The following is a 17,905-nucleotide window of genomic DNA, read 5'->3' on the forward strand; positions in this document are numbered from 1 at the left end:
ATTCCTGGACCTTCCCCCCCAAATTATGAAATAACAGTGGCAATAGTAAAAATAACAATACTAACCATACTGTTATGAATAAAGCTAATATTGGGTGGGCCAGACTATTCTTAGTGCTTCCTGTGGATTATCAAACTAATCCTCACAGTAGTCCCTGAGGTGAGTATTATGAATATCCTCATTTCACAGATAAGGAAATGAAAGCTTAGAGAAGAAAGAGCTTGGTCAAGGTCACACCACTGCCAGGTGGCCACGAGGCAAGCCAAGGAAGCACAGTGCTGAATGCTTCCTTGGGCTGAGTGGTGCCCAGCAGGCTGGGTCTAGACAGGCACCCTGTCGACTGTGATGTGTGGCTCATGGCTGGATCACAACATGGGGAGAGGAGCGAGCAGGCCTGGAGGTCTTTCATTGCCTTGCAGATACAGCAGAAGCCCTGCTCACTGCAAGGGGTACGCATGTGGCTATACTGTCTGCTGGGGGACCAGGTGGGTGACCGTTCCCCGACCCTCCCCACAGCAACAGCAAAGGGCCCCAGGAACCTTGATACTAGGAGCCGAAACCATGTGCACAGGTCTTATCTGCAGCCTGCTTTCCTTGTCTCCTTTCCATCTCTCTTTGCTTTCCTCCTCTCTGCCCTTGACACGCCCTCTTCCAGAGGGCAGGGTCTCTGCCCTCCAAGGCTTTTCCTCCCACCCTGGGACCTAGGAATCCACACAAACCATGCAGGTCTGGGCTGCTCGGCTTGCCTTTGGAGCCCCTTTTGCTCAGGCCAGACGCCACACCCAGGAGCCCCTCACAGGCTCAAGCTGCCCTTGGCACGGATGGTCATGCTCATTCGCCTTATGGAAATCTCCTCTGCATCAGATTTGCCCGTGCTGTGGGGAAGGAGCCACCATTTCTACCGAGAATTTGGAATAGAACTCAATTCACTTGCTTAGCTCACTTGCTTATCATGCCAGCGGTGTGATTCTGACCACTTGTGACTGCCGCCTGCTGGCCTGCAGCCATTTGGCTTTGACTTGAGAGAGGTGGCCTCACATATTCTGCCCTGGGGACAGTGGGAGGGCCTTCAGCTCTTCTCAGTCCAGGTGGCTTTTCACCATCTCCTGAATATCATGGACTCTGATGTACATAGGTTCTTGTCCAAAAGAAGTTGTTGACAGGTGTGATGGCATAGTAGGAAACAGTGTCTCCAGGGAGGCAAGATTCCAAACTGCTTCCAGAGGCTTCTTTTTACCTGAATTAAGAACTCTCTCATTAAACCCATGTCTTTTAGTTCTGATTCTAAGGTGAGGAATCACACTTGATTCATTATAGTTCATCAGAAGAATGGGAATCTGGGTCTTTGCCTGGTGTGGATGAAGGCCTGACTACAGCTCCCATCGGGGCTGGAATGTGTCGGCTGGGACCTCACCTGAGCACCTGATTGAGTAGATGTAGACACTTAGCTGTTATTTCTAGAATAGATGCATGAATGAAATCACAATTAGACACTTACAGAGATAAAATTTAGTTTGATGAACTAGAAGCTTCCTTGTATCATATGTTTTCTCCTGTGATTTAGTCCTTATGGGGAAGGCATCCCTTTTAAGAAAACTCAAAAGGGAAATAACAATAGAAATCTTATTTATGTATAGAGAGCTTTACTCTTCCCCAGTACTTTCCCACATATGACCTCATTTAATCCTGATGAGTCTTCTGTGACAGAGGTTATTTTTATTTCTATCCAAAAAAGAAGACTTGGGATCACAGTCAAAAAAGTGTCAAACTACTTGTTAGACCTATGGTCTAAATTACTTCTTGTGACTTTAATTCTAGTCTTTTCCCCTTCTACCCCAGCTGAGTAGAGAATAATTATAATAATACAACTTTTGATAATAAGACATAGAGAATTAGAGAGACTTACATCCTATGTGGAGGCATGTTCTAATTCCACATTTAGCAGATGAGGAGACTGAAGGAAGTTTCCTCAAGTAGATGAAGCAACTCAATAGATAAAAGGGCCTTCAAAAATGCATGTGGTCCCCTTAGGGAAGGCATGGCTCATATGCCATGGAGCTCTGATTTGAACCACCCTTTTCTTCTGTCCCTGGCCATGCCAAGGTCAGGCAGTTGCCACGTGGCTGACCCAGAATGGTAGCCCAGGCAGTGTGTGGCTCCTGAGTGGGGGCTCCCCACGAGCACACAGCACTGCCCTCTGCTACGCTCCCCCTGCCCTTGCATCTCACCAGCTTCCGGGCTGTCTCCTGTTTTTATCTACTGGGCAGACCACCTTCTTGCTCTCTCCTCCCTTTTTACTAGCCTGAGTATAGCAAAACAAATCACACTAACCTGGAAGAGTTGAAGATAATGTTTTCCCCATGGGATGGAAAGCCATGACATAGAACTTTGAAGACAGGCTAATTATCTTGGGATTCTCCTTTAAAAACACCTGGTTCACTTGGCTTCCACAAAGGTCTAGGTGACTGCAGAGTGCCTGATTTTTCAGCGCCACTCCCCCCACCCGAAACATTCCTTTAGGTTTCTTCTGGGATCTTTTGTCTTATAAGGAATGACTGCCCATAACCTACTTCTCTGCATTCATTACTTTTCTTTGGGCTCATGGGGTAAGGAAACACTGGGAAATGCTCAGAGAAGACATTAGTCCTTTTCATTTCAAGACATTTTTGAACAACAATGTTAGAACCCCTCTGATGCTGCTGTGAATTGTTAACAAGCATGTTTGCACATCACATCTATCATGGTATTTGCACGATGTTATATGAAGAAACAGCTCAAAGTATTTTTAAGATACAGCCTTTTATCTCTGGAAGCACCAGAAAGTATTTGCAGATTGGTCCCGGGAATCAAATTAGCCTAGCACATTGGTGAGTTCCTGGAGACGTGGGCATTTCTGTAAGTGGTTCCTAGCCTCTTAATCCTTTTGATCATTTGCACTGTGTATTTTTACACAGACTCTTGTACTTTGGAGAAATAAAATAAAGAAACTTAAAGGTGAGTTTGATGAGGGCTTCTCCCCACTGTTTGTCAATGCAGATGGATCTTGAATTTTAATGGTAGCAGTTTCTTTTAAACCACCAAGCTTCTTTAAACCTCTCCACAAATAATGTCCTTGCTTAGATTATGTCTGAAAATGTTTATGGAAATCTTTCCTGACCCCATATTCCTACCACAAAAGAAGAGCCTAATCCTGTAAAATAGTCTTGACAGCCTGGATGTCAATTACTCCACAGCTGTTATTTCTCATATAGGGCCACTGCCTATATGACATTTGCAGCCACTTGCTGACTTCAGCGGTCTACAGTCAGGAGCCTGGCTTACGGGCATAGAATGAGCACCTCACTAGATCCTGCTGCTTATTGGCTGTGGGATGTTGTGTGAGAAAACTTGTGGAGAGGACTTAGTTGTCTTACCTTTAAATGGGGACTGCATCTCTCTTATAAAATTGTTGTGAGACATATTTGTATGCCCATGTTTATAGCAGCGTTATTCTCAGTAGCCAAAAGGTGGAAGCAACCCAAATGTCCATTGGCAGATGAATGGATAAGTCAAATGTGGCATATCCATATACTGGAATATTACTCATTCTAAGAATGAGGGAGGAAATTCTGACACTTGCTGCAACATGGGTGAACCTTGAGGATTGTGCTAAGTGAAAATTGCACTTTTCTGAAGTGTCTAGAGTGGTCAAATTTCACAGAAACAGAAGTGGAATGGTTGCCGGGGGTTGTGGGTAGGAGAGAAACGGGGAATTAGTGTTCAGCGGATACAGTTTCAGGCTTGCAAGGTGAAAGAAGTTCTGGAGATGCATGGTGGTTGACAGTAGCACAACGGTGTGAATGTAGTTTATGCCACCAAACTGTGCACATGAAAGATGGTTAAGATGGTAAAGTTTGCTGTGTGTATTTTCCACAATAGGAAGAACTCGGGAAAAAACTTGTTATGAGCATTAAAGAAGGTCAAATAGGTAAAGTGCCTACTGTTTTATCAGACTTCAGTGAAGGTAACACTTTTTACTAGGGTTAGGACATTGTATTGTAACGGTCACATGATACTTCACCATGAGGTTATACCATAATTGGTTTCTTTAAAAAAATTCTTTTAATGTTTATATATTTTTGAGAGAGACAGAGCATGAGCAGGGAGAGGGACAGAGAGAGAGGGAGACACAGAATCTGAAGCAGGCTCCAGGCTCTGAGCTGTCAGCACAGAGCCTGATGTGGGGCTCGAACTTAGGAACCAAGAGATCATGACCTGAGCTGAAGTCAGACGCTTAACTGACTGAGTCACCCAAGTGCCCCAATTGGTTTCTTTTTTTATTTGACTTTTGGATATCTTACAGTACTCCAGCATTGTAATGATGGAGTAAAAAAAAAATTTTTTTTTGCATGTACATATCTTTTCCATTATTTGGGGTTGTATCTTTGAGATAGATTTTCTGTATCACTTAGTGGAGGTGAGTTAATCTTTGTGGCTCTTGATACATATGCCTGTGGGAGTTGGTCATTTATACTGTCACCAGCCAAGTAAAGATGCCAGTTTCATAGTCTCCTCATCAGCGCTAGTTACGCTTTTAAGCAGTTTTATAAAATGTAATGCGAGATGGTATGTTCATGTTTCAATATGCCTTTATTTGCTTTTATCACTAAAAATGTGGAGCATTTTTCAATCTTGACTTACATTTATTTCTTCTTACATGCACTGCCTGTTTACATCTTTTACCTGTATTTCTAGTGTGGTTTTCTATGCTTTTGTTACCAAATATATTTATCATAATTGTTACACATTGTTGCTACTTTTAATATTTAGAGAGTTTAATTTTTATTTAATTAAATCATTCACTTAAACATTTCAAAATACAAAATAATAATACGATTTTAAAGTAGGATCAAAAGTGGTTTATAATAACATTATTATACTTAATGTATCTTCTTCCCATAATTCTCCCATAATTCTTTTCATATCTGTTTGTATAAAATCTGTCTTTTGCTTACTTACATGCCTATAGTATTTGAATTGAAATTATGTAAGATGACCAATTCATTTAAATATAAATACATTTTTATTTATTTATTCATTTATTTATTTATTTTTAAGTGTTTATTTTTGAGAGGGAGAGAGAGCACAAGCAAGTGTAGGGCAGAGAGAGACAGACAAAAGGTCTAAAGTGGGCTCTGCATTGACAGCAGTGAGCCTGATGTGGGGCTTGAACCCATGAACCATGAGATCACAGCCTGAGCTGAAGTTGGATGCTTAACTGACTGAGCCACTGAGGTGCCCCTAAATATCTTTTTAAAAAATAATAAGAAAAATAAAAATATAACCCAATATAAAAAGGATATTGCCAAAATCAGAGCAAATAAATTAAAGTTATTAATAAACATGACCTTTTTCTTTACCTTACTAATAATTAAATTCATTGAAAATAAACTGATAGGGTACAATTGTCCAATTGGTAAGAGTTAAAAACACTATAATAGTGACTGAGACTGGCCTTAATATACTGCCAATAGGGAGAGAAAATTGGGTCAACTTTACTGAAGCATTTAAGCACTAGATATCAAGAAACTTAAAAATGTTTGTAAACATTGGTTTAGAATTCCCACTTATGTAACTGTGGCTTGAGACAGTCTTGGAAATGTGGAAAGATATTTATGTTGATAGATAAAAATAGGATTCAGTCTAAACTCCAATGACAGGGAGTGATTGAATAATAGTACAACCATCTTTGGAGTGTTATGTAGTCATTATAATGGCTTTTTCTAAAAATTTTAGTGATATGGGGACAAACAATATGCTGGTATGTAAAAGAAAAGCGTGATGACAAGATTACAATAAAGCAAATTGTACATGGTGTGGTGGTGGTGTGTGTGTATGAGCACATGTGCACTTGTCTGTATTTGGTACATATCCAGAAAGAATTGTGTAAAAAATGTTGATAGTACTTATTTTATGTGGTCAGATTACAACACATTATTTTTTTTTCTTTTTTATACTTCTGCACATTTTCTAAGCTTCATATTATTTGCAAATTATTTCTACCATCAGAAATAAATTTAAATATTAAAAAAAGATTAAAGATAATGAATAGATTTTTATTTTCTTTTTCTGGATTCATGTTCACTTTGCTTTCTTTGCTTTGTTTATTGGACAGAATCTTGGACAAAACACCAGAAGGTTTTTAGGTTATGGTCCAGAAATTCACTAGCTCTATGTGAATTTGGGGCAAATCTAACTTCTGTGTATCTCAGTTTTCCAATGGTAAAATGGTTGAGAATTAAGGTGAGATTAACAACCTATGGGCAAACACTTTGCAAACTAAGTTGCAAGTTCAAGGGATTCCTGGACCACTGTGTGGTCTGAGAATTTGTTACGACTCAGAGAACTCACTGAGAACAGTTATCCTCAGAGTTACAGTTTATTATAGGGGAAGGGTATGGATCAAAATCAGCCAAAGGAGGAGATGCATAGGGCGGGGTCTAGAAGGGTTCTAGTGCAAAGTTTCTGTGTTATCTTCCGTGCAGTCAGGATGTATTACCCTTCTGGCATCCATGTGTGACAGTATGCAAAAAGTATTGCCAACCAGGAAGCTCACCCATGCTTTGATGTCCAGAGTTGTTATTGGGGCTTTTTTACACAGGCATGATTGATTGATTGCCCACAAGGTTGAATTCTGTCTCTGGGTCAGCTGATGCTGTGTTACCCAAAGACCCTACTCTCGGCACAAGGTTGGTCTGTCTGGCATGACCAGCCCTGAACCTAACTAACACTGTTGGGTATGGCCAACCCTACCCTATGATTCAAAGTGGCCAGCTCCCACCCTAGGACTGTTGGTGTGGCCGGCGCCACTTTAAAGAAGGACATTCCTATCAGGTATGACATAAATTACCTTCCAGAGGCCAAGGCTAAGGCCAGATATCTCTTTGGGCAAAGCTAAATTCTTAACTATGCATAAGGTGACTGGAAAGAGATGGAAAACAAATTTAAATATAGAAATGATATGTATGGAGGCTTCTATCACTACACTCTAACACCGTGAAATAAGGCAGGGTATGAATTCTATAGATACAAGTGCAAATACCCACTTCCCTGATCTACAGAACCTTGGGGACCACCTCTGAGAATGTGCATGCTAACAGAGACACATTTGCTGCAGTGGTTGTTTACCACGAGACGAATTAGACTGAGAAAACACTTACCACCCCGCTGGGTATGTGAACCTGACCCTTGCCTCTGTGTTAACAGCACAGCAAATATGTCCCCCCATTAACGAATTTATCTGATGCAATATAAGCCTGCTTGTTACAGGTTTCTTGATCTGGCACCATCTCATTCTGTTAGTGCAGCAAAACTTACTGCATATAGCACAGTGTGGTGATGATAAAAATAAATTGGCTCATTCCCCTCACAGAGTTTCAAACCATGAGCACTATGTCAGATTGGATGCATAAGGTTTGATAAGAGTGAGATTAAAAAAAAAAGAAAAGAAAACCCAAGTTTGTTTTCTCATGAAATTAAAAAAAATAATTAGAGCACAATGACAAGAAGTCATCATCCTCAGCAAGCTTGCCAGAGGACAACTGTGTGCTCTTATGGAGAAAGAACCAGTGACAGACTTACTATGAAACCATTCGCTAATGTAGTTATGCTCCCACCCTTCCTTCGGAGGAGGGAAGAATTTTAGCCCTTGTCTGGTGATTTTTTGGAAATGAGTAACTTGTAGTAAATTGGTGTTGTCAGTAAATTTTGGTTGTATGTTCTGTTTCTTTCAAGGAAAAACTGGCCATGCAGAAGTAGTCCGAGTGGTGTACCAGCCAGAACGCATCAGCTTTGAGGAACTGCTCAAGGTCTTCTGGGAGAATCATGACCCGACCCAAGGTAGATGAGTGAGCCAGTATTTAATTATCTTACTAATTACAGCTGGGATAATTAGTGTTTGAGCTGCATGGAAGAGATGAACCTTGAAATCACACAGGAGCTCAAGAATATGATTGCAGACATTTATTGACGGAGAAGAGGAGGGGCTGGGGAGCAACCGGGGGGAGAGAATAAAGGCGCAGCCACAGTCTGCACTCCTCCCCCCTTTACAGCTGTCAGGGGTGGGAAAATTCCCACAGAGAAAGACGCCAGACAATAGAGATTCGTTCACCTTTGATTATTGCATTATTCCTCCTTAATGCAGTCTTTTGTCTACAAAATTAAAGTGTCTTTCTAGCAGCTCCAAAGTTTTCCTGATTTATGGTTCCTTTATTTCCCTGAATTTAGCCTTTCTCATCTTTTGACATTATCAGGCTCTTTTTTTTTTTAAATGTCTGCGGGTGATAAAAAAAAAAGAACATAAAGGTAAAATGCAATGTTCAATGGGTCCACAATGCTTAGGTTATTTACATATTTCATTTGTCTTCTTTGAGATTTGTTATATGGAGACATTAATATGTTTGGGCTATAAACAATGGTGGCCAGAAATTTTATTTGAATGCACACACAAGCAAAAATCCCCTGTTGGCAAATATCATTTGTAATATTCAATAATGAAGCAATTTCCAGATTTCATCCTAACAGCCTTACAAGCACTGCCTTGCCAATATGATGATCTGATATTATGAGGCTTATGAACTGAAAAGTCCTATATAATAGATGTGATTTTCACAAACCCTGTTCATTTAGCAATCAGTCTATTTAACAAAAATATTTTCCCTTTGGTGTCAGGTTTTTGTGTAGCGGGTATGCTATGTTGGCTGTTTCTGAAGAAGGGATCTGTTTTTCCAAATGTGCATTGTGTTTTGTGGTGGAATTTTAATATGACCCCAGCAGCACAGGATGGTGGGCCCTGAGTTCTGGTTCTAAGAACCACTCAGTGCCTGGGTGATTTACTAGAGGGCAAAAGTCAGAGCTAAGTATAGTAAAATGATAAATAAGCCAGGGTACTGCAGGTACAGGATCCAGGCAAATCCATCAGGGTGGGTGAAGGCCTAGGAAGGAAGCCAGGAGCAGGAGTTCCATTATAGTGAAGTCTGGTTTGACATAGGGGGATGAGTCCCTAGCAGTAGAGGGATAAGGTATCGGGCAGGGGAGGTAGAAGACTAGTAGGGCAAGAATACTATAATGAGAAGATTCAGATGTCACCCTGGTCTGGACTACTAGACTGGCCTATCATATGAGAAAGGCAGGTCTGACAAACTCAGTCTTGGCTCAAGCAGGAGGCTCTGACAATGAGCATCATAAACAAGAGTGATGATGGCTAAGAGCTTGTGCTGGTGAGCCTTTGATCCAGGTGGAGCAGGCATTTGGCTCTCAAAGCCAAGGGTCATGGCAGATGCTGAGAGCTCCAAAATTCTCAATGAAGATACACATTAGGAGCCCAGGCAAGCCTGAAGTCATGTAGGAGACAGGATCCCCACAGGCTTACAAGGTTAGGTACATGGCCTTTGGCCTGGCCATCCATAATGTCCTGTCCTGATAGAATCACTTTATGCTTAGCCCTGGCAAGATTTCAGAGGGTGAAGTCTGTCATGCACTTCTCTCTCCTTTCTTCTCTTAACTTCTTACCTATTTTATCACATCTTTACCAGCACACCTCAGTTAATTATATCACTAGTACTGGCCCCTAAATCTTAGAGGGAATTCTACTTTCAAAAGAACCTTAAAAGAACCTCTTGTTCTCCCCATCCCACATATCAAATTTGTCTCAACTGTGCTTCAGCCCTCTTTCAAATTCTTTGTTTGCTGTGTTTGCTAATAACAAGGTACCACAGATCCGGTGGCTTAAACAACAGTAATTTATTTTCTCACATTTGAAGAGGCTAGAAGTCTGAGAGGAAGGAGTCGGCAGGGTTGGATTCTTCTGAGGCTTCTCTCCTTGGCTTGTAGATGTCTGTGTTCTCCCTGGGTCCTCACATGGTCTTCCTTTCACATGTGTCTTTGTCCTAATCTCTTCCTATAAAAACACTGTCATGTTGGATTAGAGCCTACCCAAATGACCTGATTTAATCTTAATCTTTAAAGACCGTCTCCAAGTAAAATTATATTCTGAGGTACTAGAGTTCAGGGCTTCAACATATGAATTTGGGAAAGATACAATTCAGCCCATGACACTGTTCCATAAAGTATAGCTTGGTATACTATTCTTCCAGAGGTATTTTGATTCTAACAGAGGGTTTGTAGATTCATAGACTAGAAGGGATGTTAGAGGTCATCTGGTTAATCTTCAGCTTCAATTCTGTAAGTCAAAAGATGAAATTGCTACTGACAGCGTTCACAGACAATAGGATTTGATTGTTGAGTACATATTTTTTTCACTGATATTTTAGAAAAATTATGCATGGACAGGAATAGTTTTTCTACCCTCGCATATGTCTGTTTCTACTTACAATATTGCTTGATGCAGTATATAGAGTCACAGGTATTAAATTGCAAGATATGTGATCTTCCCACATTATTACTAGGATTACTTTTGTTGGATAGTTTAATGTAATGGGCCATGGTAACAATCTTTTTCTGTATTCCAGAGTTTCCCATGACACTTCTGGAAATAGGGTGAAAGGAGTGATTACATGACCCAGTCACAGTATCTTTTTCTATTGCCAACAGTGTGTGATTCAGGGAATGGGCATGGGACCCAAGCATGACCAGTTTGAGCCCTTCTCTGGGACTGTTGTGTGAGAGAAAAAGGTGTTCTCCCTTTTCTGGGGAGGTGGAGGTGCTCTGTATGTGGAAAGAGCTTGTCCACAGAAGAAGCAAGGGAGGAAGATGGGAAGAGACACTGAGAGACAAGAGATAGGAAGAGAGAACCTTCAGGAGACTGAGGTCCTCTCAGCTATGAGAGCTACTAGGTACCTACCCTCCGTCTCCATCTTTTTTTAACTTAAGCTAGTTTGTTGGGTTTCTACTACTTGCCACAACAACAATCACAAAAATTACTGCTTCACCACTCATTCAACTTAATCATAGTGCTTATTATATCCAGCCACTGTTAGTTAACCATGTTCATGGTCAACCATGACCTCTATAAATTAGAGGTTTAAAGCCATTTAGTTAATAATTTTGTCATTGACTCAGACATGAAGTGGAGGACATTAAAGATTGTTTTCTCAGTACCTGTTGGTGGTTTGATTCTGGGGTTCCTTGGTAATTCAGATTGAAGAATTGGGGTTTAATATTTGAGATACATGGCTTGAATATATACCAAATCATCTCAATGTTTCTAAACTGCTATGAAAGACTATCAGTCATTAATGACACTTATCTTGTATCTACTCTGTTTGCCAGGCACTTTGTTAGGTGGTGCTAAATCACCAAGTTGTCTATAAAATGCAGCAGTATCCAGCCTCTTGGCTAATGCATAGAGAAAATAGATTTCTATAGGCAGAAAATAGTTTAATCTGAATGTACCGAGATCAAATGAGCATTCAGATAAATGTGTGTAAGACCAAAATATTAACCTGAAATCATTAAAACAAGTATATGCTAACATTGGAACTTTAAAAGCAAAAACATAAATTCAGAAGAAAGCCGGTGTCAATGAATTTAATATTCCCAGGGAACCCAGAGGATCCAAAACATGTAGTCACATGTACTTTTTCTGAGGTAAGAATTTGAAGCCCACTCCCTGAAGGATGGTCACAAAGCAGGTGAACTTGGCCATCTGAACACAACTTCTGAATTCTCTGCTTAAAGTCACATGGTGACTCCTGTCACTTTTCCTAGTACAAAGTGGCCCAGAAAAGAGAAACACCCAGTAGAACAGAGGAGGGACAGAGAGAAGTGTAAGACTGACTGGTGTTACTCGGAAAGTGGATGTTTCAGAAGACAGCAGCATGTTGGCTTTGGAGAGACTCTCATTGATAAAGCAATAGCCAAGTCTAGGTTGTTTTCTGAAACAGGAGTGATTCTTAAAACTGTGTTAAGGAATACTCTTGCCTATGCCAGAGTTGCTTACCAGCAAAAAGACAAAACTTGAGTAAAGTTGAGAAGACATTGACCTTTGATGCGAAGATATGCTCAGGAAACACATGATTCTCAACAGTAATATGGCTCAAGAGAAATGTGTTTTAATTAGCATGCTTGAAGACTTCAGTACTTTGCTTATAGAGTCGTTAAACATTTGAAGGAGTCACTTAAATTTTTTAGGTATGATTTACTTCATTTTGTGAGAGAAGAAATATCCTAGAATAATATTTGCAAATGTGGAGACTCTTGCTAATGTTCAGGGTTTACTATGGTAGCAATGGCATGAATTTAAGTGTAAAGTCCCTTTCAATTAAATTAGATCTTCATGGCATAGGCCAGACAGAAAAAATCCTTCAAGGTACTGAAGCAGCTCTCACGGTATCTGCCCTAATGGCAAGAAAGAACTTCCCATGGTCTGCATTTGGAAGGGAGCAGAGCTGGAAAGAGAACCATCAGAAAGTGTAGGCTTTTCAAGGTACAGGTGGGGCCAGAGACCTGCTATTTCACAGCCAATAGGCAGTGGGTCCTGAGAGAGTGCTACTCAGTGGATTAGCTTCAAGTGAAGTAACAGACCTAATAGCATCATTATACGTTTGACCAGTAATTGGAATAGTCTTTTCTCTTAATTTACCAATTACCACAAAATCTCTATTTTGCCGAAGCACTCAGATACCACCGTTTAAGCTAATATGACTTGTTCCGGCGTTCTGTCTTACTCACGAGACAAATATGGTCCCTCCAGGTTTCTAAGGATAGACTGGAGCATGCTCATTCCTGACTGTGTGATCTCCAAACCCCCCAGTCTCCAGGAAACATGGCAGAGAGCCTGAGATTTAGGAGATTTGGGGTCTGGGCCCGCCTTGCCCCTTCCTAACTGTGTGACCTTAGCCAAGACACTTTATTCAATCTGAGCTCTCTATTTTCTCATCTGTCAGAAGGGGATATTAATGTCTATACTGCATGGGTCATAGGTTGTCATAAGTGTTAAATGAAATAATGTGAAAATAACTTGAAAACGGTCAAGTACCATGCAAGTGCCAGGCATTGTCCCTGTGTCCTCCTCAATACCATACAGTTTCACTGGGTTTATTTATTTTTATATCTACAATTTCTGCAGGAATATATTTACCCTCTGCCTACAAAAGTGTGGGTTTTCTACCCACAAACTTTCTTTTGTCCTTCCTGTTAGTTGAAAAGATTTCAGCATTGTTGATGTTGTCATTCTGTGATGAAACGGCTGCTGTTGCTGCTGCTGGGGGTGGTGGCTGTGAGGCTGATGGACAAGTGGCTCTTTAACTTTGCTGCTGACACAGTCATCCAAAGAAGCAGATCACATCCCAGCCTCTCATGCTTGATCTGTTTCCTGCCTGGTACCCTCTGTGCATCAGTTACACCATTTCAGCCCTGTTCCTGCACTGACCCATACCTTGGGCCAAGCCACAAGGACACGGGCACAGAATGTAGAGATTTCAACTTCGTCTCACTTGATCCCCCAAGTCTGACTTCTCGGTCCCAACCTGTTTTATTCTCCTCAATCCTGGGAGAAGGGATAGCAACATTTTCTAAGCACCTTTTATGGGCCAGTCTTAGTGATAGATGTTTTATATTTATAATTTCATTTAATCCTTACCACAACCTTAGGAAGTGGGGTTCATTGAAACCCCATTAACTGAAGAGAAGAAATAAGGTTCCAAACAACAATCTTGTTCAGTATTGATGGCAGTATTTGGACTTGGCTCTGTCTAAAGCTCAAGGCTGTTTTCTTTCCCCTTTACCAGAGGGGTCCAGACTTCCAGACTAGGGGAAATTCTTCCAAGGACAAATGATTTTATGGATCCCCTCTCCCCATGTGATCTAGTTGTGTTCTTAGTAACCTTTTTAAAGCAAATATGTTAAGGTGCCACTATGAAATTAATTACACTTTAAATTGAATGCTTATTTTATTAACCACCACAATATCACATACCTCTGGAAAATAGAAATGCCCACACACATAATGCATTCTACAGACTCCAGGCAATGCCTGCTGCATGGTTGGATTTACGGACTTCTTGTAGTAGCTCCAAGCCTTCTCAGAGGACTGTGGCTATAGGTGGAAGCTCCTCCAATGTACTCCTGAGGGAGCAGTGGCCCTTCTGCAGATGCCTGCTGGCTGAGACTGCTCCTTGACTCCAGTATCAGTTTCCCCACTTCTGTAGGATTGTAATTTTAACTAGATTGGTAGCACCAATTGAAACTAAATTTCTCAGACTCCTTATGGCTAAATATGGCCACGTGTCAGAATTCTGACTATCAGGGAATGAGCACCCATGATGGTTGCAACTTCTGGGTTGTATGTACTTAGAGCAAGGAGTATTCTCTTGCTCTTCGTTCCTTCCTACAAGTTGCCTCTAAAGGTAGTGGTGAACCAGCCTGGAGCATGTGGATGGGGGTCTCACCCTTGTAATGGAGGCACTACAAACTAGAAGGCTCCAGAGTCACTATTCCAGGCTGAACTGTATGTAAGAACTATCTTCTTTAACCAATTGTTATTTTGGTTCAGTTAGGCTTTCCCCACCCTCCCCCCCAACCTTTTCTACAACAGCTGAACTTATATCTTTACTAAAATAGCCTTCAACTAGAAGCTGGTGATGAACTCCCAGTCACTCTTCTGAAGATCTTAATTAAAATGTTTCCTTAATTAAAGCATCTTTAATTAAATCTGTTAAGAGTATGGACCCTGGGGTTAGAGAAGATATGGCTTTAACCAGGTCTGCATGAACTAGCTGCATGACCTGGGGAAGTTACAGCACATCACCAAGTCTCATTTCTCTCTGTCTTTACTTGAACTCCTGGGTCCGAGCTATCATTATCTCTCATCTGGCTGCTACACTAGACTCCTGACTGGCCTGTCTTGCCCTTTCCCAATCCAGTCTCCTTAATGACCTGTTAAAAACACATTACAGAGTATGTCCCTCTTCTGCTTAAAGCACTGTGCTTGTTGTCCATTTTGGGGTAGGATAATATACAGTCTCTTTACAATGGTCAGCCTGACCTGGGATTAACTGATTGGCACTCACTTGTGCAACCTCAGCACCTGCACTTCCATGTAGCTCCCTGCCTCACCCCCGCATCCTATTCCACTGCACGTCTGGTGATGTGCCCTCCTTCACTCCATTCCTGGAAGACTCAAGTGCTTTCTTGCCCCGAGGCCTGTACCTACTGCTCACAGTCTGTCCACAGCTCTAGGCATGACTGGCTCCTTCCTTTTCTTCAGCTTGAAGTGTCATATCCTCAGAGAGGTCTTCCCTGACCCACTTTAACTGAAGTAGTACCCCAAGCCCTCACTCCCAGGTTTCGCTTGCCTCCCTAACATTTGTCACAAGGTGTGGTGATCTAACTGTTCACTTGTTTACAAACAATCTCCTCCTCTAGAAAGTAAGCTTCACCTGAAATATTTTGTCATTGAACAAATGGATGAAAACCTCCATTTTCCCATCTATAGAACAGTTCTTACCCCGTAAATGTGTGTTGGGATGTATGAGGAAATGAAGTCTGTTGTGTGGAGGCCAGGGCTAAGCAGAGTAAGCATGTCATAGTTAATAGCCACCTACTCACCCTGCCTACATAAGAGCCATTTCACCAGTTTTTGTTTGCCTTGCTCCTTCCTGAACCCCAGTATTCCTCCAGTTTTTCTCTATCATTTTTCCCTCAGCTTATGTTCTGAATATCTTTGATCATTTCCTGTGCTTGGTTCATACCCTTTATGCTCAATCAACTTCTCAATACGCTTTTCCCTCCCACACCCACTCTCCCCTTCCTGCAGTGAGTCCCCACTTGTCCTCAGAAAGCTTTGTCTAATTCTCCCCAGTTGGCCATACTATCTATGGTATTAGGCTTCATGGGGCCCCAGGACTACACACCCTGGGCCTGCTGCTTAGCCCTCAGAGTCATGAGTAGGGGATTAATGGGACTCTTCAGCCCATGGTTAGAACTAGCGACCCCCACCCCCCACCAAAGACTCTTTTCCATTCAGTGACCTTGCCCTCCCTCCCCACTCCATGTCCCAACACACTCACCATGAAACATTACTTTAGGTGGGTTATTCCCAAGAAGCCCGAGAATTGTGGGTGGGGTTGGTCCATTCCATCTTCAGCAGGTTTGCTTCATAGCCTCCTTCCAGGTGTATGGTAGAGAAGAAGCCCCCTCATGCTGTGTAGTGGGAAACATTGATTGCAGAGAGAAGAAAATCTTATTTCCTTCTGTTTCTCATCAAGTTGGCAATTACATGCTGGTGTTCATACATTTGAACTTGCCAAATTAATATCTGAACTTGGTTGTGCTGACCCTTTTAAGTTAGTTTTTTTTAAATAAGTCACCAGTTTTGAAGGACTCTTCTTTTTTTAGACCATGCACAAGGAATCTATCATCTGCAAATAATTAGACAGTGGGAATTATATTGTATTGCTAATGAGCAGATGTGCATACTTATAGTGGAGGAACAGCTGCACACATATAAAATGCAAAAACGACCCAAACCCAGCATTATGAATTCTGAAAGGGATTTCATTCTTTTAAGAATTTCAGAAACAGAGAAAAATGAAACAAAGCATTTAACTGATATTTTTCTTTATTAATTGTTCTTTCAATCGTACTTTTCCTTGCATAACATTATCGTACATGTACATTGTATCTTTGCTATTTGCAAATGTGCTATTTGCACTTTTAAATCCCTCTCTCATGTAATACTATAGAGCTTATATTTAACATTTTTCCTTTGCTTTCTAGTTCTGTAAGGGTTTGGTGCCTCCACATTGAAGGAAAGACTCTTCCTGGGTGTTTTTTCTGGGCTGGGCATTGTGCTAGGCACTTGAATGCTTGTGATCCCGACCTGTGAGTAGGTGGCTTTAGACCCATTTTACAGATGAATAAATAGGCCCAGAGAGGTGAAGAGATTTGTTACAAGGAAGCTATTGTATGTGACAGAGCTGGGATTTGGACCTAAGGGCTTACTTAATTCAAAACCTTATTCTCTTTCCATTGTATGGTCCACAGTCCCACATTGTTAAACATTAGTATATGAGGCTATCAGCCAACAGAAAACACAGCGTGCTATGAAAACAGCAGTCCATTATTCAGTGAGAAGTTTCTGTCCTCATGAGCTCCTTGTAATATCCATTACATTTTTATAATCTTGTTAAACAAATGCAAGATGAAGGAGTTCAAATAGTTTGGCTTTTGAAAACTTGCAGCTCTGAAGAATTCCACATATTTTAGACAGAAATAGTTAGGTCATTTAAAATTTGAATAAATTGCTGAAATTGTATAAAATCAATAAAAAGAAATGAACTCAGAAGAATTACATTACTTCATATGAAAGAGAAATTCGAAAAGAGAAAAATCAGTGCTCAGCTAACATTGGCAGGAATTAGAATTTCCAGGTTCTGGTAGTAGCAGGCTAGGTTATTCAGATCAACCCTTTCACTGAAAGCAACTCAAAATTTTGGGTGAGATAATAAAGACATATTTAAAACATTACATCAAAGATGTAATTCCTAATTATTAAAATTGAAGGGAACACAGGGACCCAGACAGATAAGCAGAGGAGTGAAATTTCTCTGAGGGAATTTGCGAATCCCAGAAAAGTTGTTTTGAGGACCTCATTGAGGATGTAGAGGATGTGGCCAGCACAGTTAAAGGACTTGACCTAATGGATATATGTAAAACATCGTACCTACATCTGGGCACTGCACCTTCTTAATTACACATAAAACATATACTAGGCCATAAAGGCTCAAACCTTTCAAAGGGATTAAAATCCTATAGATTGTTTCTCTTACCATAATGTAATTATGTTAGAAAGCAATAGCTAAAAGATATAAAAGCTAAATATCTTCTGGGCCAAAGATAAATGGTAATGGAAATTAGAAATTATTATGAACTGACCAGTGATTAGAATACTATACATAGAAACTTA

The 17,905-nt window shown here is 40.9% G+C and overlaps 1 protein-coding gene across 5 annotated transcripts in view; it reads left to right on the plus strand.

The window, feature by feature from the left end:
- The window catches only part of MSRA (methionine sulfoxide reductase A), a 462,984-nt gene that overhangs the window by 296,313 nt on the left and 148,766 nt on the right, over positions 1 to 17,905 (plus strand). For all 5 annotated transcript variants that reach the window (XM_086703799.1, XM_025921718.2, XM_086703802.1 and 2 more), the window contains one exon: positions 7,774 to 7,878. In XM_086703799.1, the coding sequence (XP_086559925.1) occupies positions 7,774 to 7,878 (105 nt within the window). The remainder of the gene's footprint in view (positions 1 to 7,773; positions 7,879 to 17,905) is intronic.

This window comes from Puma concolor, chromosome B1 (genome assembly GCF_028749965.1).
Source record: "Puma concolor isolate L17-30 chromosome B1, mPumCon1.1.hap2, whole genome shotgun sequence".
Classification (NCBI taxonomy): domain Eukaryota; kingdom Metazoa; phylum Chordata; class Mammalia; order Carnivora; family Felidae; genus Puma; species Puma concolor.